We start from the raw sequence: 22684 nt of genomic DNA on the forward strand, positions 1-22684 counted from the left end.
CACATTTTTATTTGATTTTATTGATTCAGCATTTGTGCTTATCTCAGGTACAACAATCAAATCACTTTGGTCTGCTGAATATATTCTCAATGTACATTCTAAACTTTCAGTCCTTCAAATATTTTCAACTGTTAAAACAATTACAAAGGTCATTTCTGTTATCTAATCTGGTATGTTATGAGACAATAATAATAATAATAAAAATCTGGGTATTCAAATCATAGCTGTAAAACATCTGCAGTCCCATCGATCTTTAAACAAAACCAAGACTCAAGACATTCTCCATCATGCTGCTTAGAAACAACACAAGCTGGTTCAACAGAAATTAAGGCTTTGCTTTCTCCCTCTCTCTCTCTACACATAGTTATCAATCCTGTGTTCATGACAGAAGGTTAACTTCTATAGATGCCTTTCTGGGAAGAACGCAGATAAGAACGGCAACTCTGCCACAGAGACAGTCAAGCTCAGGCAATCCTTCAGCGTGAGCCAAGACTGCTGCGGAGGGTCTTATGATTGTATGGCAACAAAAATGCGGGAATATTATGATGAACATTTTGCATTCATTCATTCAGCAGAACTGTCCATCTTTAGTCCATAGATCACACATCTCTTTTTAGCCAATTACAGTTTTTACCATTCACAGAACATTTCTCTTGCATAGTTTTCAAAGCAAAGGATTATTATATTAAAGCCTAAAAACAAAACAAACAAAAAAAAAATCAAAATTATGTAGCCCACTGCAATCTATCTGAATATTTTAGAGCAGGAGACATCTTCATTACTTAGTTTACAGCAAATTGCTCAGACTAAAGCCAGATTATTACCTAACCTCAAAGTCAATAGCCAATACACAGTCAGTGCAAACCACGTGCATCACATTTTTCAGTGTTTTAGCAATAATAATTATAAAACAATACAGTACGGTTCCCATGTTATTGTATACATGCCATATTCTATAGCAGTGTTCATCAGCATGAATATCACTCTGAATATGTTTTTGTTCTTTCCTTGTGCCCCTGAACTTCAGAAACAAGATTCCTACTAAAACAATACATTATTTTGCAATTGTGTTGAAACACCAGATCAAGTAAACATTTTATACAACGTGTCAATCCAGCATTAATATTAAATAACAAAACCCAAAACATTCAGTGAATTGTTGCTAATCAAAACTGCTTACACAAAACTGTTTTGAACAACTTCGATGCACAAAACTGCTGTTTTGCTGCAGCATTATAAATGTATTGAATCTTTTTTTGACATAATGTGCACGTGATTATATACAGAATATTAGAACACTAATTCTTCCAACACTGATGTTTTCCACACAGAACTGTGCAAGAGCAACTTGAGACCTCAGAAATAACCGTGCTGATCTAAAACTTTCAAGGTGTGTATGGATAAAAAGTGGTCATATGATTAACTACATGTCTACTACTTTATTTGTTAAGTAATCAATTCCACATCAATTCCTTGTTTCTGGGGCTTCAGCTTCAGGCATATTACTTCAAGGAGCAATACATATGCAAATCCATTCACTGCTCCTTACTGCAGGGGGTTGCACTGTGGCTAGAATGCACATTATTATGCCATTCTAAAATTAAATTAAACATGTCAAGTCTTTACCTCCCTCTGACTTCTGTGAAACGGACATATCCCTAGCTCGGTCTTACTAAGTATCTTCATCTGACATCTGCATTTTCCACATTCCCAAAATTGCTGGTGACAGAACTACCTACAAAAGAAGCTCATTCTTAATGCCACACCCGTAACCAAACACATCTCTTAGCAGTAATAGGGTTTATGATAGGTCAATACATTCATAATGGAAACTCACTAATTACGCATTGATTTACATTTGAAATGCCTTCCAATATGTGGAATAGACTAGTCTTTAAGCTGTCTGCTTGCCCCTCACGAGGCCCAGGTATGATTTCTCAGTGCTCAGTTCGACCCACCATGGGGATGTGCTGTCTTCTGGTAGTCCTCTTCAGCGTACAGTGCGAGAGGTGTACAGCTGGGGAGGGGGTCTATTTCCTTGAGTATCCTGGGTAGGGTGGAGGGGGAGAGTAGGGGACAGTCCTGGGAGGAGTGGGGGTGTAGGGAGGTGGCAGGTCGGCATGGTAATCCATCTCGAACTCATAGTTGTAAGGAGGGGGTGCCGCTGAGGAGAGGAGAGGGAAGAGCAGTTAGACAGCATGTCCTTTGAGCAACTTGCATTTCATTACCAGAAAAGGCATAGAGTGGCTAGAAAGACACAGCCACTTTGCAGTGTTACCAATTTGAAGGCAAGGTGTTGCGTGCCCCTGTAAAAATGCAGTTTGCTGTTTTGTAAGCCTTTCCCAATAATGGTACGCTTACTCAAGACACATGGTATCCACATTTAGCAGTTACTGCACTAAAAACAAGATATGCAGCAACTACAGAGTCCTAAAATGACATTGCCTATCATCCTGCAATCCCAGTTTAACAGAAAATAGTATTGCAGCAGACAACCTCTTGCTTTGTGAAAGAAAAAATACTGAAAATTACTGAAATCTTCTGATTTTTAAAATGTAGGTTTTACACAATGAGACAGTAGCTTGTTGTATATTTATGACAGAGACAGAATGATTCTTGGTGATAAATCTCTCTCCTGACCTGTGAGGGCGCTGTGTAAAAGGGACAGGATGGCCAAACAATTTATTCCCAGGGTTATAAGGAAATCGGTCATCTAGAAAAGGGGCGGAGCTATGATACACTAAATCATCGGCCCGGAAGGGAAACAATGTGGCAGCCGTGGATTGGAGGAGCGGTTGAGCTAGTTAACCGAGCAGTCGTGGTACAAAAGGGGGTGTAGCGAAGTGATCTGTTTCTTGTTATGGTTAAAAACTGAACCGGAAGTTGAACCTGTATTGTAATCGTTAATGTTTTGTTTGTTTTGTTTGTTGTGTCTAATGGATACTTGTTTGTTATTATTAGATGGCTGACACGATCCGGAGCTGCTGCTAAAGGCCAGCACTAAACCCGGACAACACTGCACTTTGTCTTACGATAAACTGTATTTGCACCATGAGCACTAGAGCACGTATTGGGGACTTACTATTTCGGGATCAACCCATGGATTACAATGAAGCAATACACGACGCTATCATTACTATTAACTGTGTTTTGTGTCCTCAGACACCTGGATTTACAAATAAAATTGTCTGTCTGTTCATTGATCACTGCTGCATTCCTGTACCTGTACACTGTTAATCACTTTGCCACAATACTACGCTGTACATTTCAGTCATTCAAGAGGTAATACCCTTCCATGGTAAAACAGTGGCACCCAGTGGCCATGTGGGTTCACAAAACATATAGACCAGGGCTTCTCAAACTCGGTCCTGGGAACCCCCTGTGACTGCTGGTTTTCATTCCAGCCGAGCTCTCAATTACTCAACTAGACCCTTAATTGAACGGGTAATTTGCTTAATTATCCCTTTTTACTTGTTTTCAGCTCTTAAACGGTTGCATATTTCAAGTTACTTATCAAATGTTACAACTAACTTGAAATATGCAACTGTTTAAGAGCTGAAAACAAGTAAAAAAGGGCTAATTAAGCAAATTACCAGTTCAATTAAGGGTCTAGTTGAGTAATTGAGAGCTCGGCTGGAATGAAAACCAGCAGTCACAGGGGGTCCCCAGGACCGAGTTTGAGAAGCCCTGATCTATATGTTTTGTGAACCCACATGGCCACTGGGTGCCACTGTTTTACCATGGAAGGGTATTACCTCTTGAATGACTGAAATGTACAGCGTTGTAACATTTGATAAGTAACTTGAACTGCAACTGTTTAAGAGCTGAAAATAAGTAAAAATGTCTAATTAAAAAAATTACCAGTTCAATTAAGGGTCTAGTTAAGTAATTGATAACTCGGTTGGAGTGAAAACCAGCAGCTACAGGGGTTCTCCAGGACCGAGTTTGAGAAGCCCTGATATAGACTATTCACAACAAATGTTTTTCCAGTGTGTTTCATCACTCAGAAGATTGTTCCAGAGAGGGTAGAAGACAGGACATTTGTCTCTAGGACAGTCTTCCAACTTTAAGGAATAGAAAGCCGGTCCTCAATTCAAATGCTACTCCTGTGATGTGTTAGAATGCATTTATTGCAATGCCCGAACAATATACAAGTAAGCACAATTATTTTGAGGGAGGAAATGAAGGCACATTTTTAGAGAGGAATACAATTCTTTTAACAGTAGAAAAGGTTACCCAACATGGTTATTTTTTTCTTTTTGTGTTATTTATTTTCATTTTTTTAAATGAAGGCCTTTCTCTTATTCAGCTTTTCTCTCTTGGAATGACCTGTCAATACAGCTAAGTAATGAGGGAGTCTGTGAACACCCAGGTAGGCCATGCTGCCAGTAAGTTGTATGAATCAGTGAAATAAGGAGCAGCACTGTGGGTGCAGCACTCCTGGTCCTTGCCCCGCCTCTTACCCGGATAGCCCCCGATGGTGCTGATGTGAGCTGTCCTGAAGACGCCCACGCGGGAGCTCCGCCCACTCTTCATGCACATGCAGATACAGATGGCCACACCCGCGATCACTCCCATCAGGAACACGATGCCAAACACGATCCCTGCGATGGCAGTGCCCCTAAGGAGACAAACAGGAGAGTCACAGCACATGACTGCACTGAAACTATTTTGGGGGTTACATGCAGCATAAAGTACCCAGCAATGTTCCCATCAGTCGTACCTGAACAAAACACTTTGCATAGCAGTCCTGGGATCACCAACATTGTCCTGATCCGGAGTTAAACCGTAGAGAGCCTTGGGCATTAACAAACTGTTCACAGCTCCCTCTGGAGGCCAAATGGTGTAACTTTCTTTGAATGGGACTGCTTAACCAACATTCCATCAGGGGTTAAGCACATAACAGTGTCACAGAAAGCTTAATCTCAAAATGACAGAGATGTGCACAGACACAGGCACACCTGTCAGACTGGACTCCCAGCTGCTCCATCTGCCACAGACAGGTCACTGCTTGTTCTGTGCCCCAGGCAAGCTCTCTGGGCTGATACAGATCTTCCAAAGATCCTCAAAAAGGGAGCAAATTGCTTTTTATGGCATCTTAGGACAGTTATCTACAAACCAGAAGGCATTTGCTACATATAGGCAAACAAATCGGAGGTGAATACAAATCCCATAATACTGAACCTGTTCCACTTACAAAAATAATTCAAAATTATTATTTTTTTTTTAATTTAATCGTCTCCAATTTTTTTACCCTGGTTTTCTCCCCAATTTAGTGTGCCCAATTGTTATCTGTACCCTCGGCCCACTGCTAGCAACCCCACTGCCGACTCGGGGAACGGAGGCTGGAGCATGCGTCCTCCGTGCTCCTGCTAATCTGTCATTTTTTGCACTGCGGATCCACAGCGAGGCCACCAGACCTATAGTGGCGGAGGACAACACAGATCTGGCGGCTCCACTGGAGAACTACAGGCGCCCTATCGGCCACAGGGGTCACGAATGGACGGTGAGCCGTGGATTCCCCTGCCGACCTAAGCCCTCCCTACCCGGGCGGCGCTCGGCCAATTGTGCGCCACCCTCTGGGAACTCCCGGTCACGGTCGGCTGTGACATAGCCTGGACTCGAATCTGCAATCCCCAGGTTATAGGGCACATCTGCGTGGAGCGCCTTTGCTGGATGCACCACTCAGGAGCCCCACAAAATAATACAAATTCTTAACTTACATTATAGCATATACAACACTTCCATATGGGACTGCCATTAATAATCTCAGGACTAAGCAGAGCGATCCCATTTTTCATAATATTGTTCAGCAGTTACACAGTAATAAATACTAACACAATCACTGCTGTAATATAATTTCTAATCATATATAACTGTTGCTAATCTGTTTTTTTTTTAATACAAAGATTATTGCTACAACTTGACAAGTAGATGTGCAATTGTATAATTGTGAAAGGTTCATTAATTATTTTCCTCTGCCATATCAGATCAGGGATAGTGCTTGGCATGTATTCTAAATTGAGTAATAATTTCTTTTTTTTTTTATAGAAAGAGGTTTTTGTGGCACGCTGACATGTTTGATTCTTGTACGTACAACCTTTTCACTGCAAACTTGCGAAGGCAGAAAAAAGTTTTCAATTAAAACAGCCCATTTTCCAAACACGGGCATTGAGCTTGTTTTATGGTTGGTTAGTGCACTAAGTGTGAGGTTATCAATATGAAGACACATAGCAGAGGAGTTTCAGTTTAACTGCCCCATTATCAATCGTGCAGCAGGGCAGTGTGACAAGTGAAGAGATAATGATGAGGCTCTCTGTACACTTTCTCAGGCAGGTCAGGTCAGTCCAGTCCAGAGCCCCCTCTACTGTACAGCAACAGTGAGCATGTGGCTGGTGTGCTGACCTTCCACAAACCCAGACCCCACATACAGGAAACATCAAATGCTCTAATTGCACTTATAGACAGATGTCTGCCTAGCCACAAAGCTGTTTAGCCCATCAGACAAGGTGGGTGGTCCCCCTGCCATTTGTTGTCGTGTTTAGTTTGAGTGCATTGAGTGGGAGAGGGGGCTGCTTTTCCCTGGACTCTTGCCCGAGGCTGAGAGATTGGCAGTTACTCTTCTGCAGACTCAATAACATTTAAAATGGCTGAATCGGAGTGAAAGTATAGACAGGATGAGTTTCTGAAGACTTACTCTTAGGCATCAAAGAAACAACTAAACCCCCCTCTTCAAAACGAACAAACAATAATTGTTCTACTTTAACCCAGTAAAATCATTTGTCATTTGGCAACTCACTCAGCAGTATTAGTTTTCTAATTGTACATAACCATTTCTAATCTGTTTTTTAATAGAAAGCTTGTTGTTACCAGTACAACTTGCTACAAGTTAATTAGTAATTGTCCTCTGCCGTACGAGATGCTGTATTTTAAATATGGTACTAAACAAAAACTAACTTGTATACAAATATGTTTGTGGCACACAGACACAGGATTTTCAATCATTTGTCATTTCTTTTAAGCACAAACAAGGATAGAACTGGTAAACATCTTTCACTTCACTGTACAAAGCTACAGAGTCACAACATTATATGGCAGCTCCTGGTATCCAGTCATCACTTCCTGTGCTGTAGGTCTGAATCACAGGGGATAAAAATTTATCTGGGACTTAACATTTTGTTATGCTAGGCTGCTGTAAACTCTTTTTTGGCTGAGGGGAAGAGGGGAGTTGTGGAGATGGGAGAGGGTGGGTTATTTTTCTGAAGGGCACCAGTTGACATATTGGTCAACTTGAGACAGAATGCCCCAAGCGGTGCATTATTAGGGAACATGATTGTGTGCCAACAACAGACAAAGTTGTGGATTCCCCTTGATACCTGGCTCGGGAGTACTTGGCACTGCTGAGCCTGTGCGGCCCGTCTGGATACTGTCTCTGTCTGTTTACACTCCAGTGGAGGGCTACAAGCAGACCCCACAGAGCAGCGGGGTGAATCTTTACAGGTTTGTAAGACAATTGAAAACACAAACGCTAAACAAAACCATGCATGCCCGACCTTTCCAAATTCACAGAAAAAAGCCCTGTCACAGTAAACAACAATTTCAGTTACAGCACTGTCTCAAAACCAAAAGCATCATAGGCACTGTACTAAAAATTACTAAACAATACAATCCATCTTTCACCCAATTTCATCCAAGTGCAACGGTTCATTTTAAACCACTGCAGCTGCCCTTAGCAGCTATTTCTCAGAATCTTAGAGCTAATCAGTTTTATTTTATTTCTGAACAGAGTTTGGAGGCTAAATGCTGGATCTTTCCCACCAATCTGAAATACTGTATTTGAGTTTGGTCAGTAGCATTTTTTAAACTATATTGAATTTATTCATTACATTTTAGACACCTGGCCAGTCACCAGTTTAATAATCAATATCATGTTTTTCGCAGCATAGTTTTTATTATGCCTTATTTTTGTATAACAGCTACTTCACAGCGAGTGTTTGCACTGACAGATGTACTGTGGAGTCTGAATTAGACCTTTAAGGGCTCAGCATGCTTTCGTTGATGTGAAGGCACTGTGCTGTGCCGGAGCCCTCTGAGGGCGATATCCTTTTCTTCCGATTTGACGAAGCTGGAGGGATACTTACGAGAGGACGTTGCCGATGTAAGCATAGTAGGAGCAGCAGAAGGGAGGAGAGCCCTCGCAACAGTACCTGCTGCACACATCACACTCCGCCAGACAACCCCCTGTGAAAAACACATGAAGACAGTGTGTTAACCCCTGGCCAATAAAAAAAAAGAGCTATAACTCCCACTCAGCCAATCACAACACTCCATCAACAGCATTCTGTTGTTTTTTTCCGTGACTCGGTTATGTCCTTAGTAGTTTAGATAGGTAAATAAATGCTTAGCAATTAGTGTTGGAAAATTAGAGACCACTATAGTTGCAAGGACTAAGATGAGATAGTAGCAGGTTGCAATAAAACTGCACATACAGAAAGGTAGATGATTTGACTATGTTTAGGGCAAAAACTTGTACCTGTTTATTTTTGATGATATCTGTGAAAATACCTAATCATTGATGAATAGGACATCAAATATTATATTTGATATGCTAACAAATAATATTTTTAACACTTTTAACCCCCCTATCCGGAACCTAAGTTTCTAAACTCCCTATTGTAGCTCTAGACGTAGGCTGGTGCAGTCTCATCAGTTTTATTTTGCACCCAGGTACTAAACAAACGTAACACTACACTCCTGGCTGGCTCAGTGCTGTGATGATCCTGCACAAGAAACATATTTGTTTCTTGCAGAGCTCCTTGGGAAGATGGCAAGTTCTTGGTTTGTGCATCATTATGCCAGGAAATGCGCTGGGGAGAACATGTTTTTTTTCATGTGTTCTCTCTTTAATTCTGAATTAGCTGGAAAACAAAAGTATAAAGCAAAATAAAACCTGGTACAGTATCAAATTCCCTATTCATGAAAGAAAACCCTGTTCTGTACAATAGAAAGTATATTATAGATATCAGATGTCATTTCTTCACAAAGCATTGTTTGATATTTGTCCCAGCAGTAATTATAACCTCAATTACACTGAAGGCGGCCTAGCCACAATTATTTTGTACTTGACTTATTTCTTCGTCCTTCAGCCTGTCAAAGGAAATATTCCTGTAAGCAAATCAAAATTAATTTATTATAACAAGGGAGCGTTGAAGACCTCAAAGGAAAACACTCTGGTGTGACACTGAGTGAGCTAGCAACTTTATTAGGATAGCTGGTGGGAATTCTCAGTGGCTAGGGGATCCTTGCATGGTGGTGTCAATGAACCAGACAGTATAATCCATCTCAACCCCAATATGACAGTTCTCAGGGTTTCTTAGTTCATTCAGATGCACTACAATGTTCTCACTAAGCTTTGGACTAAGAAAGCCATGTGCTGGCAAGATGAGGAGCCTCCTTCCTTCCTTCCGCCTACTCTGGGTCTCAGCCTGTGTCCCAGGAGAGGACCCTGCTCTGTGGAGCAGGAAAATGATAATAAACAGAGAGTTTGGCCACCCACTGCAGCCCTATGGGGGATGGAATGATTATTTACCGGTTGTTCCAAGGACCTATGTTTAGTTCTTTATCAACCAGTGTAACATGCATTGGTTATAATCATGTACAAGTATGACGTAAATTCACTGAAATTCTAAGCAAGATAAAAAAAATGTATATGATCCAAAATGCATATACTGTACTGCTGTACCAACACCTCCTATTAATAACGTAGGAATCGAAAATGGATAAGCGGTTCTCAAGATATATAGAAGGTGTATGAAGTGCTGTATGTACTGAAGCTACACCCCCCTACATGAATATTGTATATGACTCAGTTCCAAGCATGCTTAATATTTTAAATCCAGAGGCAGGAGAACATAAAATGAGCAACACAGTATAAAGTAGATGAGGACTAAACCCTTGCGTGTTTTGAAGACTGTTACTTAACCTCAGCTGTGTTGAAAATACTTCCTTTATCAAAGTTTCCTGTAAAATTTCAATGGAGAAAAATACAAGAAGACACCTTTTCATTTCTGTTTTGCTTCTAGAAGAGTTTGAAAGAAACACATTCTGCTGTATGTAGTAGCTGCAGGCAAATGCAGGCTTACCTATAGGTTCCTCTAGTTGTACTGATGTAGGGCAGTTGTATTGATACACATGCATATTGCATAACTTTAAACACTCAATCATAGAATGCACCATGAAATGCTTCCTCTTGAAGCATTTCTTATTGTTTAAGATTTTTTTTTTTTTGTTAAGTGTAGTTGTATAACAGTAACAAGTCCTCAATATCAGAAGAGTGGTTGTGAGGGTTGATCCACCAGGTCTACGTAACACAAGTTTGAATATATGAACATATCTTAATAGTAGATAATAAGTGACCAATCCACACATTTTGGGTCTGTTAGGGCTAAAGGTGCAATAAGGGTTTACAATTAAAAGATGGTGGCTAGCAGTCAGGACACTGTACAGCAGACCAGCAGTCCTTGTGGAATGTCAAGGAAGGTGGGATAACTTATCCATTTAACATGACTTCCAGATTCTGTCTGCAAATAAACAGAATACATATACAATACTCTATATATTTACGTTTCTCTCAAAATATAAATATATACAAAACTACTAGTTTTGTCTTGAAATGCTAGTAGCTATGGTAATGGAACCTCCTTTTAGCTAATCCTGTATGTTACTTGTCTACCGAACGTTGGGAAGAGGGTTAGAGTCGAGAACATAACTTCGTCACCGTAAAGAAATGTGTGTCAACATTTCAACAAGTACAGCTTATTTCTGCAGCCCATTTGTTAATTTTAAATGGTTCTCTCTCGGTACATCCTCCTGGTAACACCACAGATAAACATAAGTATGCCTGTTTGCATTTGTTCCCTTTGTGCATTATAGTCTGTTAATTAAAAAAATAAAAAAATAAACACACAGAAAGCAGAAATATTTTTAAATCTACACCCAAAGATCATAATGATGAAATGATGAACGGTGAGTGACTACGTTCTAAATAAGTCATACACATACTTAATAATTAAATAGTAGACTTTGTGTATGTGCACTTGTAAATAAAACATCTTAATTGACTGCACTTTACCAGCAGAGTCCCGATGCAAGAGTCGGCTTCACTGCATTGTTTGCTGTCAAGCGCAGTGTCTTCCTACATCAGCACCTATACCAATATGTCAGTCTTACCTACAAAGACCCAGAGCAGCAAGCCGCCCGGTAGTGGCTTCAGTCCGGAGTTAGTCCTCTTTGTGCCCGCCGTGTCCATCCAGAGAGACCCAGTTCCCAAGACGCTCTGCCCTGGCTCCGCGCTCTGCTGTTCAAACTTTTCTAGCGGAAGTTGATCCACCGGCTTCTTTTTTTTTTTTTTTTTTTTTTAATCCGCAGTCTGCTCAACACGTTTTAAGGGGGTGCGGAGCGGGCATCAGGGGGCGAGAGAAGTTCCTTATTGCCGTCTAAAACCAGACTGTTTTATATATACAAAATTCCAGTTTGCTGCTCGCTGGTGATGAGGTTTTGTCTAAATTGCTACCATTCTACAGCTGTGTCTGTCTAGCTCAACATAACCTTTCCTCAGTTTGTGTTCCCGTGTTCAGTTTGACTTCCTCGCATTGTTTTAATTCCCAGATTTCTCCCCTGCCTGCATGTCTATCTGCATCATCGCTGCGTCTTTACTTTTCCTGCATTTTTAGCGCCTCTCTCAAATTACAACCCCGTTGGAGGCATGGCAAGACGAGAGGACAGAGCTCTTTAAAGATACAGGCGGCATTTGTTCGGTACCATTCCACCGATCACCCATAAAGACAGCAATTGATCCTAACCCTAACACAGGCTGGTAATATACCATATCAATTTGGTTGTTGGACTGGGAATACATTAAACACAAAGTAAAATTTATATATTCCAACCCCTTTTTTAGTTTTTATAGATTTACTTTAGAAAAACAATGTTCCAATGACAAATAATAAAGCTTTTAAAACTTGTGATGAATAATGTGATTTTATTTTTTACTTCCAGTATAATTTACAGTTGCAATTTGAGTTTGTGTAGTAATCTGATGTTTCACAATTTAAAGTATTGTAACGGTAACTTCTAATATTGAAAAACACAGAATAAAAAAAAAAAAAAAAAATGAGTTCACATTAATTGTGGTCTTTGAGGTATTTGTATAATTGACTCTTGGCGGCTCCCAGTTGCTGGAATAAGTAAAATACTGAATACTGCACCCAAAGCGAAAGCGGCTCATTGGGAACAGCTGGTCTGTATACATTTACACAAGCACTGCAGTCAGTCTGATTAGCACATCGAAGTAAATTTAGTGTGACCTGCCACTCAATGGCCAATAGTGGTATAGCATCTCCTTCAAATCCTCCAGTGTTGCAGAGCGATGGAAAGTTTTTAGTCTTTGTCAATTCCGTGGCCGTGCTCTACATTTTGGAACAGACTTAAACAGGAAAAAGAGTAAATGGAAAGGCTGTGTGTAAATGGACTGGAAATAATGCACTTCAGAGAGTCTAGCTGAATGAAAGTGAGTTGTGACATCTGTATTAGGAAAGGAGGACCAGAAATGTTGTTTTTTCCCCAAGACATCCAACATATTCATAGTTGGTTTATTGCAAAAGTCTTAAACTTTAATGTCCATCTATTTAGTGGCTCATCAATCAAGCAGAGCGCTTTAGTTTCTGGGAAGTGCCGCTGTCAAAAGGGATCCCCTTCCATTTTTGTTCCCTTTCTATCTTCTACATCCAAGAGGTTAAAAATGAAAGGGGGTGATGTACTGTAACAGCACCTGTAAACTAGCCTCAGTCAGGAGCTTTTAGGTTTGCTGTCCTCTTTGCCTTAAATCAGCAATAATAACCAATTCAAATAGAAATAAATCATTTCATAACATCTTTCTAGTAAGTTCCTTTATTTTGCACAAGACTCAGGTGAAGCCAGTTTATCCACTGCCACTACACCATGGTTTACTATAGACTCACATGCTTTCAATACAAACAAAGGATTTGTAGCGTTCTGGTGAAACAATCATCTAAGTAAAGATTTAGCCACAGATTCTGTCATCCACATCTCTGTTGCTTTTTAGTTCAGCTTTTATTTAGTTGCAGCTCTATTTAGGAGGGGGTTGGGGGCTTCTAGTTATGTTTGACAAAAATAAATATGTTTTCAGTTTTAAAGCTATTCCTGAGTACAACTGCGACTTATAAGTTAATCCATCATGTGAGGGTCCTCTTGTTCAGACTGCGCAAGATGACATCTTGTATTTATAAAATAAGAGACACTCCACACACAACATATTAACAATTGTAAATGCAGACTGGCTCTTCAATGTTTGTTCAATGGTGACTCTCAGATCAGTTTTTGCAGTTACCATCCATTACACAAACCCGCTTGGTAGCAAATGGATAACATTTGGAGTACCCACTGTGGCAGACCACTAATTCAAGTATTTTGCATATATTTGAAGATGCCTTTTTTCAGCTTTTTTTTAATGTGAAATCAAAATTGGAACAAGTGTCTGGTTTGCAGCGTTAGGGTTAGGACCCCCACAGAAGTGTTGTTGAATTATAGCCCGATTTATGGCATACCAATGTTTCCCAAGCATCACTCCTGCCTTGCTTTTCACAGTAACAACATCGAGATCAGCCATTCTACACAAATCATTTAAACATTTTTAAATCAGATTCCTTATTTTGCTGCAGCTCTTTAATCCTTGCACAGCAGCTGCTATATTATTAAGTCCAAAATCTTGAATTGTGCCCACATGTGCATCAGTCATTCAAGCTGTCCACAACTCAAGCATGCACTAGCCAAAACCCATCAAATTGGAAAAATTGTGGTTTCTGTTGACATAACATTTGACACATTGGGGTTCTCCTGCTCTCTGGTGTATCAAGTTCAGTTCCTCCAAGGCGCAGAGGGTGCTATATTTGAGAGGTCAACTCAGTTTACATCTGGACAAGGTAAAGCAGTCCTAACATTATTCATATTCTTATAAATGGCCAGTTACTAGATTGGCCTTTTAATACTTGAAGACAGCTGTTTGGGATGGTTACCTTTCGGAACTCCTGATGTTATTTGCATCCAGTCATGACAGCAAGGCAGGTCAGTCATGAGCTCTGCTTACAGGTGACTACTACCTTGGTAATGCAAGTAGGAAAGGACTTTTGTATTTGAATGGACAATGAGATTTAAGGCAAAATGGAACACTGTGTTAAGGGCATGCCTATATGCATGTACTTATACAACATCAAAGTCTCTTTTAGTAGAGCAGTGATTGAAGTGTTTTATAAGTCATCTACAAGGTGGTTATTTGTAATGAAATATTGGACACTAGGGGAGTGGCTTATATCTGTGACATTGTGATGCACCTATACACAGATGCAAATGCATATGCAAATATATGAAACCATTGCAGTAACACTGGCACAGGAGACAGAGCATTCACAAGAAAAAGTCTCCTTGTAAAAAGTTTTGTGCAATTATACACGAATGGGATTTTTGCCCAGAATAGTGCCACCCTGTGGCCATCTCATTGCAGAAAGACCAACCAGGAAAGGTCCCACAACCCCAGTCCCCAGAGAAATAACACCACCACAGCCTGTTCAAATGTCACTGTGTATTTTATTAATAAATCTAGCATCAATATATATATATAATATATATATATTATATAATTATATATATATCTATATATATATATATATGACTGTACATGACTATATACACATGCACGTCCTTTCTGTTTCTTTAAAAAAAAAAGTGATAACTTATAAAGATTATATTATACAAGATGTACAAAAATAAATAATGTTTGTAATATCTTTACACAAAAACAAAATTCCTTCTCAGAAGGAACTTAATTCAATACATACTTATAAAGTAGAAGGATGGTTTACAAATCCCAGGTATCACTTACAAATTTAAAACAGCCATGCTCCCTCACCAGGGGGAAAATTGGACAGTTACAAAACAAATATTAAATAGAACAAACACTGTACCCTATAACCCAATTGTCAATTAAAACAATCAACTATGTACAACATGGTTTACACGTCGAAAAACCACAGTTACCATGACACATCTTTAAAAAAGAAATGTTTAAAGCTGCGCCCAATGATGGAGAATTCTCAAAATGTGGTAACAATACTTACAAATTACAAAATAATTCATAAATAGCAATTTCCAACAAGGAAAACGAAAGCTATTAAATAGAAATGTGAATGATCAAATCATTTCGGCAAAGCCACAGTTGCAAAGAAGGGTTTGTTCTACACCCTAGCAAACCCTTTTAGTCAATACGTACATCTAAATACATTATTTTCTCCAATTTCCCCTTTTTACTTGGCAAATACAGAATGTGGCTTTACATTTTTTTTATTTAGTGTGTCCGATTATTAATTGCCCCTCCCCCCCGATTTGCAACGTTCAATCGTTTTTGCCCTCACCACAGCATTTCCCCCACATGGCTCAGGAGACCAGGAGGTTCAGTAGGCGTCCCCTGAACCCATGACCAAGCCAGCTTCCCTTTTCACTCAGGAACGAGAGAGGATTTCAGTGAGCTACTGACCTCTGGAGTACAAAGGCCAGCCCTGGAGGTGTCCGCTCGGAGTTCACTGGGCACTGTAGCAGGATGAGGAGAAACAGTCCTTGTTGGTTTTGCCTCCATAACCCACGGGAGTCCCACAGCCAATGCGATGCTCTCGTCAGAATCCCCAGCGAAGACCAGCCTACTTCGCACAGCCAGGACCTGAACCTGCTCTGTATGACTCTCCCTGCACACCACACAGCTGTGCTTTTACTAGGATGAGGCACTCAGGGACCCCATTACATTTTTATTTTAAATCTTTTTTTTTTTTGGTTTTGTTTTTAAAACCCAACAGCAGCTTGTATAACAGATATTTCTGAACTGGTGTTAAAGCAGGTAGATATAAGAAGATTGCCCTTCAGTGCCGAGGTAGGTTGGGAGCTTCAAGAAAAATACACCTCACCCAATGTGGTGAGATATATTTGTCTTGAAGCTGTGCAGATTTCCAATAATTCTACTGGGTTTGCTTGTACTTTGAAGAGACTATAGGGTTTGAATAATTTTTTTTTTTTTTTTTTTTTAACAGATTGAGATTTAGGCTACTGGAAGCACATTAAGATTTTTACAAAGTTGTCAATTCACCAAGTTTTGCATTTAATGCAAATCGATCTGCACAGCTCTGAAAAAATATATGCACAGCAACTTGGCACCCTGAAGAGCTTATTAAAATCGATATATATTTCCCATTTCCTTATAAATCAACACAAAAACTATAATGCCCACAGCTTGCGACTTATCGCAAGATACCTGAAGGGCAAGGGTGAAAGGTTGGAGGCCCTCCCTTGCCTATCCTAGGTGATAGTTTGTTTCCCCGAATGATTTAAAGTCCTGTGCTTTTCAGTGCATTCTGGTTTGAGAAAGTCTGTTTGGCAATGTCCATCTCGCTTTCCTCTTTTTGGGACATTGATCCTCCTTTCCAGTCTCTCTGCATGTTTAGTGACAGTTCGTCATGTGACAGAGGTCAAGGAGTGGCCTCGGTCTCTGCCCCAGATCGCAATTCTCCTGTGGAACAGGCTTGCCATCGGCCCCCACACACTTGAGCAGACGCTTCCTGAAGCCGCGACCGCAGGTCTTTGAGCAGTCTGACCAATCTCCCAGCAGCCAGTGCGGGCAGTCGGTGTCGGCGCAGGGCCTGGTGTCAGCTGGTCGCAGCTCAGCGGGGCACTCTGAGGTCAGCTGACCTCTGTAGTCCTGACAGTCCACCACTCTCCTCTGCACACCCCCTCCACAGGTCCGAGAGCAGCTGCCCCACTCGCGGATCACCCACTCAGAGCCACCCGCCTCCTGGATGGCGTTGAAGCTTTTTCTATTGGGGGCGATGGGCTGTTTGGTAAAGTACGAATACTTGATGCGAGGCCGGTAGGAGTCGCCAACTGACAGCACCTGGATGGTGAGGGGCTCAGCGAGCGGCCCAACGCTGCGAATGCGCTCCAGGGAGGCAGAGGAACCGCTATAGCGAAGGAGGGAGCCCTTGAAAGAGATGTCCTGCTCCTGCGTGGACAGGGTGTACTCCCCATTCAGCACATATGAGCCACTCTGTGTCTTAATGGCCAGGTAGCTCCTATCATATTTCGAGCTTGCCTGGATTCTCTGCTTCACATCAAGGTTGGTGGCCCCCGCAGGGATTGTGACCACATCTTGATAGCCAGGTCTGCGAACAAAACAGGGAGGACGTTAGCTTCCTGGATATCGTGGGAATTTGCTGCGGCTCTATCTACCTGAATATGCAAACCTCGATTATACCAGACAAGAACATCTAGATGTAACTTGCAGGTGTTTGCTAGCGTTCTATTTAACCTGTAGTCAGGCAAAGAAAGATTGGACTTGTTTGGTAAAGTTTACTAATTGTTTACTGGGTGACTCCCTTGAATAATACTATTTAGACACGGACCTGGTTTCAGCTCCCAAGCATGCAAAGCCTTATTTAGCGGGACTCACTTTGTTCGGTCAAGAGATCCAGAGACTTTTTTGCAGGTAGAGCCATCTCCTCCACACACACCACACTTGTCGAACTTCTTATTGGAGCCGATAACTCTGTCACAGCCGGCCTTGACACACTGACCTTGAACGCACACAGACGTGGAGTCAGGACTGCAGGGGGTACCGTCAATAACCTGAGAAACGAGCACAAAAATTAAAAAATAATAAATAAGACATTAACATAAAGCTCACAATGGGATGTATGGCTGCTCTATTGAGATGTAGAGGTCCTTGTTTTAATTTTGCAAGGTTTCCATTGTGGAGTTTAAAACCTTCCATATTCCCACCCATCCAGTTAAAGCCTTGCCCCTCACCTTGGACTGCAGCACGAAGAAGTAGCCTGTTCCCTTGGCGCGACACATAAGTTTGCAGCGGTCCTTGGGGGAGACCCCTGTGTATTTGGGGACCCACTCCACGACTGGGCTGGGCCCAAAGGAGGCCTGGGAGAGGTCGGTGTGGGACCGACATTGCTCTTCACGGAACGATAGGCCTGGGAGAAGGATTCATGGAAATTAGTGTCAGACCACAGCGTAGTTTTTTTTTATAGCGCAAGATTTCCATACAAATATTAGATAAACTGGAAAAATCTAACTCAAATTACGAGATTGCTCACACTTTTAGCAGCTCTTCATCTTTTCCACAATAAAAATAAGTAATGTAGGATCTTAACTTTTAAAAGCTATAGTGAATATGGAAGCTTTTCTCTTACCGTTGCCGTCTGGGCAGTCCATAGTGTTGCAGGAGTGGTACTGCACTCGTTTGCCCTCGCAATACTTTCCTCCGTTCTTGGGGATGGGGTTGTCACATTCTCTGAAGGAGTACTGCACCCCTCCACCACAGGTGCGCGAGCAGTCTCCCCAGGGTCCCCACGCCCCCCAGGCACCATTCACTGGCGTCTGAAACACAAAACACCAGCCAATCAGCACCGGCACACTCTCTGAATGTGTGCTACTGCTGTGTACTGCTTACATTGTTATTCCAAATGCATTTAAACTTCTAAATAGATCTAAACACCGATGCCGGGTTGAATGAAAGCACTGTGAACATGTCTCACCTGGTAGAGGGGCGCGTCGCTCTTGCTCACGCACTCTCCTGCCACACACCAACTCCCAGCTCCGCAGGATGTTCCGTCAGCCCAGGGGAAGTGCTTGGTCTGGCAGACAAGCAGGCCGCCCGCGGAGGTGCCCGTACACCATAGTGTGGTGCAGGTGCTGCTGAGGTCAGGACAGTGGCGAGAGTCCTCTCCGAAAGTGAACTGGCACTGGCGGTCAGCTTCATATAGAGTCCCGGGCAGCACCATGGGCAGGGCCACTGGCTTCTGAGGCTTGTCCAACAGGCACTCTCCTGAAAGAGACAAGGCACTCACAGGTTAACATGCTGCCACATACAAATGCACAAGAATTACCCAAAAACTAACCAGATTTTTTTTTTTTTTTTAGTATAAAAATTCAGACGGTTTGTCTGACGCTTGTGTGGGTTACTGTCTGCTCCATGGCTCTAGATAATACAGAGGGAAAAGAAGCTCACCATGCCCATTATCCAGGAAGGAAGTAATCATGTAGGCACTGCAGGCAGACCAGGGCTGCTGCCGATTCAGGTTGGATAGGGTGGACGCCATCATGTGAGAGCTCCAATTGGGGCCGTTGGCACTGGCACAATGCTTGGCATCGTCATGGGGCATGTTAAACACGTGGCCTGCAAGGAAAACACAAACACACTCAACCACGTGGCTCAACACAAAGACATGCACACAGAATCATGATCACCGTCCTGCCTTTATATTTAGCAGTTAGTACGGATCTACTAAACAAAGATCAAGAACTGTATTCCCACCGACACTGAGGACACAGTCAACCTCCAACCAATAACGGAGATAACTGTAGTCATTTCCACTGATAGCGTGGCCTGAAGCACACAGTGTGCCTTTTTATGAGACACCCTCAGAGGCATACTTGTTTATCTAGCAAATCTGAAACGTGACTTCCACTTCCAAAACAGAACCATCTCTAGCAGGGAAGCTGCAGAGCATTTAGGTTCAACACACTCCAGTTTCTTAAGAGACTGGGTGTCTAGAAATTTAGAAAGGTCTCCGTATGTAAGGGTTCAGGGAGTTCTCTTACCCAGCTCATGTGCTGTAGTGAAGGCTGCCTGCAGGCCGTCATCCTCAATAATGGAGCAGCTGCGCTCTGGTTCACACACTGTGCCAACATCTGCCATGCCAAGTGTGTCACAGGTGTGGGCGCCACACAGGTCCTGCAGGGGGAGACAGAGGGAGGCTTGTTACAACACCACACTTTTATGAACTGGATTAATTGCATAAACTGTCAGCACCCAAACAGAAAAAAAGCTCTATTTTCAAAGTTAACTTGTTCACTTGCCAGCTAACAGTGGTGACAATCTGAAAAGACAGTTAAAGTGGGTGTACCTGTCTGGTAAAGAGGATAGCGGTGTCATAGTGCTCAGGGTGGCGGTCGTGTGGCGGGTTGTGCTGGCGTTGCCACTTGCAGAAGTTGCGGAGGGTGAGGGCAGCGTTGGAGGATACGTCAGGGCCTTTCTCCTCCTCGTATATGACCATGATCTTGACTACAGCCAGGCTGATGGGGTTGCGGATACTATGGTGCTTGTAGAGCTTAGCTACTACTGCCATGACAGTCAGCAGGTACTGCTTCAGCCCAGCGCCGTGGAACTCAGCCATGGACTGGTCAGCCACGAGCAGTGTCTCCACATAGCGGGGCGTTGACACAAACCGCTTACCCCTGCTGTGGCCTGGAGAGAGATGGAAAAAGAATTGTCAATCGCTGTCAGTCACACAAAGCAAGTACACTGAAACAATACTAATCTATTCCATCAGTCTATTCCCTGTGTAATGACATTCCTAATCAGACCACTTACACGTTACCCTTGTGGTAGAATCATATGCCAAAAGAAAATATTTGGAAATATTTTGGACTTTGCACAACATACAGCTATACACTGGACAACATATCTTTTTCTTCATGTCAGTAACAGAATTCACCTAAAGAATTTAAAAACCGACCACCCCCCCCCCCCCCCACCCACCTCCCCTTTCTCAGTCTAAAGATTGATAATCCCACCTGCGTTTGTGAGGAGTTTGCTAAGGAAATGGCTGCTGGAGAAAGAGGGAGAGGGGGAGGGAGAGGGAGGGAGTGAGTAAACTGTTGGCAAGATATGATAACCTGACATGCCAATACACAGAGTGAGAGGAATCACACTTGGAATAAAAATATGCTAGTTATTGTTTCACAATAACAAATACTGTACGTTTCCCACTGAGATTATATCAACTAAGGTATTAGTAGACAGACAAGCTAGAGGGAGAAAGCAAAAAAACGGACCTCCCTGCCGCCTCAACCAATAAGCATGTAGGTGGAAAGCCTCTTAGGGGGGCTGTCAGTCAGGAAGTATCACAGTCAAAAGATAACTGTTGCTGGTAGAGGACGTAACAAACGTTTGAGGAAAACCAACCGCCAGCCGGTTATTTTGACCAAACTGGTGGCTGCATGCCACAGAACTTCAGAAAATGTCCCCTAGTGAAAAGTTTTATCTATATTTTATCGATTAGACAGACAGACAGATAGATAGATAGTTAGATAGATAGATAGATAGATAGATAGATAGATAGATAGATAGATAGATAGATAGATAGGTTGATTGACTGATTCCTTAATAACCCTACTCTAATTATAATGTTTTATTCAAATTGAATACACTAAATGGTATCCTAATAATTTTACGATGCAGATGAGTCTGGGGTACAGCGGACCCGAACTTAAGTTTTAATTCCAAAAGGTCGATTTCAAACATGCTACTAGTACCACCAACAAAATAATCAGGAGAGAGGGATTCAGTAGTCTTTTTTTAAACACAATTAAAAAAAACAAAACTACAGGTAAGAGCTAAACATTTTAAAAATATTGCAACTATACATATATTTTAGACAAGAAAGGATTTTTAAAAATGCAACTCTAGTTGTACCTGCTTGTTCCTGGGCAGTCCCCTGCGGACCCTGTGGCGGCTGGGTCTCCGCTACCCGCTGCTCGTGTTCATTCACTCCACACTTGGAAGCGCCTTCCCCGGTCTGGGAGCCCCGGCTCCTCCGGCGGATGAGGTGTGGCTCAGCCCCCTCTGTGCTGTGAGCGCCGGTGCTGTTGCGAGGCTGAATGAAATATTCGTCCCCTTGGAGGTAGAAGCCGCCTCTCAGCCCGTTGCAGAGATCGAGCGCCGCCACGGAGCCAGAGTCTCCGTTTACAGAGCCCGAATAAAAACAGCGAGCCAAGCTGGCGCTGGCTGGGTTACTCTGCTTCTCCGTACCAGAGCTTCCCACGACCTGAAACGTGAAACCAGGGGCTACGAAGGTCTGGTCTGGCTCCAGTTCCAAAATCAGCCGTTTTCCAAAAGCATCCAGTTGGTATACCCGTTTCTGTCCCTCTTTCTCTTCTTCCTCCGGTGTGACAGTGCGCCTGCCCGCTTCTGTACCCTGGGCATTGGCAGTCCCGTCTACCCGGACTGGTACCACAATATCTTCTTCCCAGGCGCCGTGCACTGTGCTGACCCAGAATATAGCCACGAAAACGAATGAAATATTAAAAAATGACTGCATTCATTGCCCCCTTCAGGAATTCCTTTTTTTTTTAAGGAATATATATAAATTAAATATATAAAAACGGAAAAAAAAAAAAATATCATATATATATATATATATATATATATATATATATATATATATATATATAAAAAAAAAAAAAAAGAGTTACAATGTTGCCAAATGTTTAATTTTCTTACGCGTGGCAAATATAAACTTTATATTTGAAATATATCAGGAAGACGTTAATTTATATATATATATATATATTGAGTATCGAAGATATTATATATATCATATATTATATATTATATATTATATTTTATATATTTTAATATATATATAAAAAAAAATTATTTTTTTTTAATAGATAGGTCACCACCCATGTGGTGGGGTACCCTACAACGTCCACTTCAGGTGACGTGTTTATTTTTTATTTTAGGCTTTAAGTTGGTCCAGCAAGTTTAAAACAAAAT

General features: G+C 41.8%; 2 protein-coding genes across 2 annotated transcripts; both read right to left on the reverse strand.

Moving 5' to 3' along the window:
- On the reverse strand, positions 1-11713 carry LOC121328132 (cysteine and tyrosine-rich protein 1-like). Its single transcript, XM_041272642.1, has 4 exons — positions 11230-11713; positions 8142-8241; positions 4464-4621; positions 1-2164 (listed from the first exon to the last, which is right to left on the reverse strand). The coding sequence occupies exons 1-4, from the start codon at positions 11306-11308 to the stop codon at positions 2031-2033; spliced, it is 471 nt and encodes a 156-aa protein (XP_041128576.1). The 5' UTR covers positions 11309-11713; the 3' UTR covers positions 1-2030.
- A 3351-nt stretch (positions 11714-15064) lies between these two features.
- Positions 15065-22233, reverse strand: LOC121327728 (A disintegrin and metalloproteinase with thrombospondin motifs 1-like). Its single transcript, XM_041271893.1, has 9 exons — positions 21602-22233; positions 20031-20371; positions 19726-19858; positions 19133-19300; positions 18660-18949; positions 18315-18501; positions 17920-18095; positions 17564-17739; positions 15065-17276 (listed from the first exon to the last, which is right to left on the reverse strand). The coding sequence occupies exons 1-9, from the start codon at positions 22224-22226 to the stop codon at positions 16559-16561; spliced, it is 2814 nt and encodes a 937-aa protein (XP_041127827.1). The 5' UTR covers positions 22227-22233; the 3' UTR covers positions 15065-16558.
- Between the last annotated feature and the right edge of the window lie 451 nt (positions 22234-22684).

Source organism: Polyodon spathula, chromosome 15, assembly GCF_017654505.1.
Source record: "Polyodon spathula isolate WHYD16114869_AA chromosome 15, ASM1765450v1, whole genome shotgun sequence".
Lineage (NCBI taxonomy): Eukaryota > Metazoa > Chordata > Actinopteri > Acipenseriformes > Polyodontidae > Polyodon > Polyodon spathula.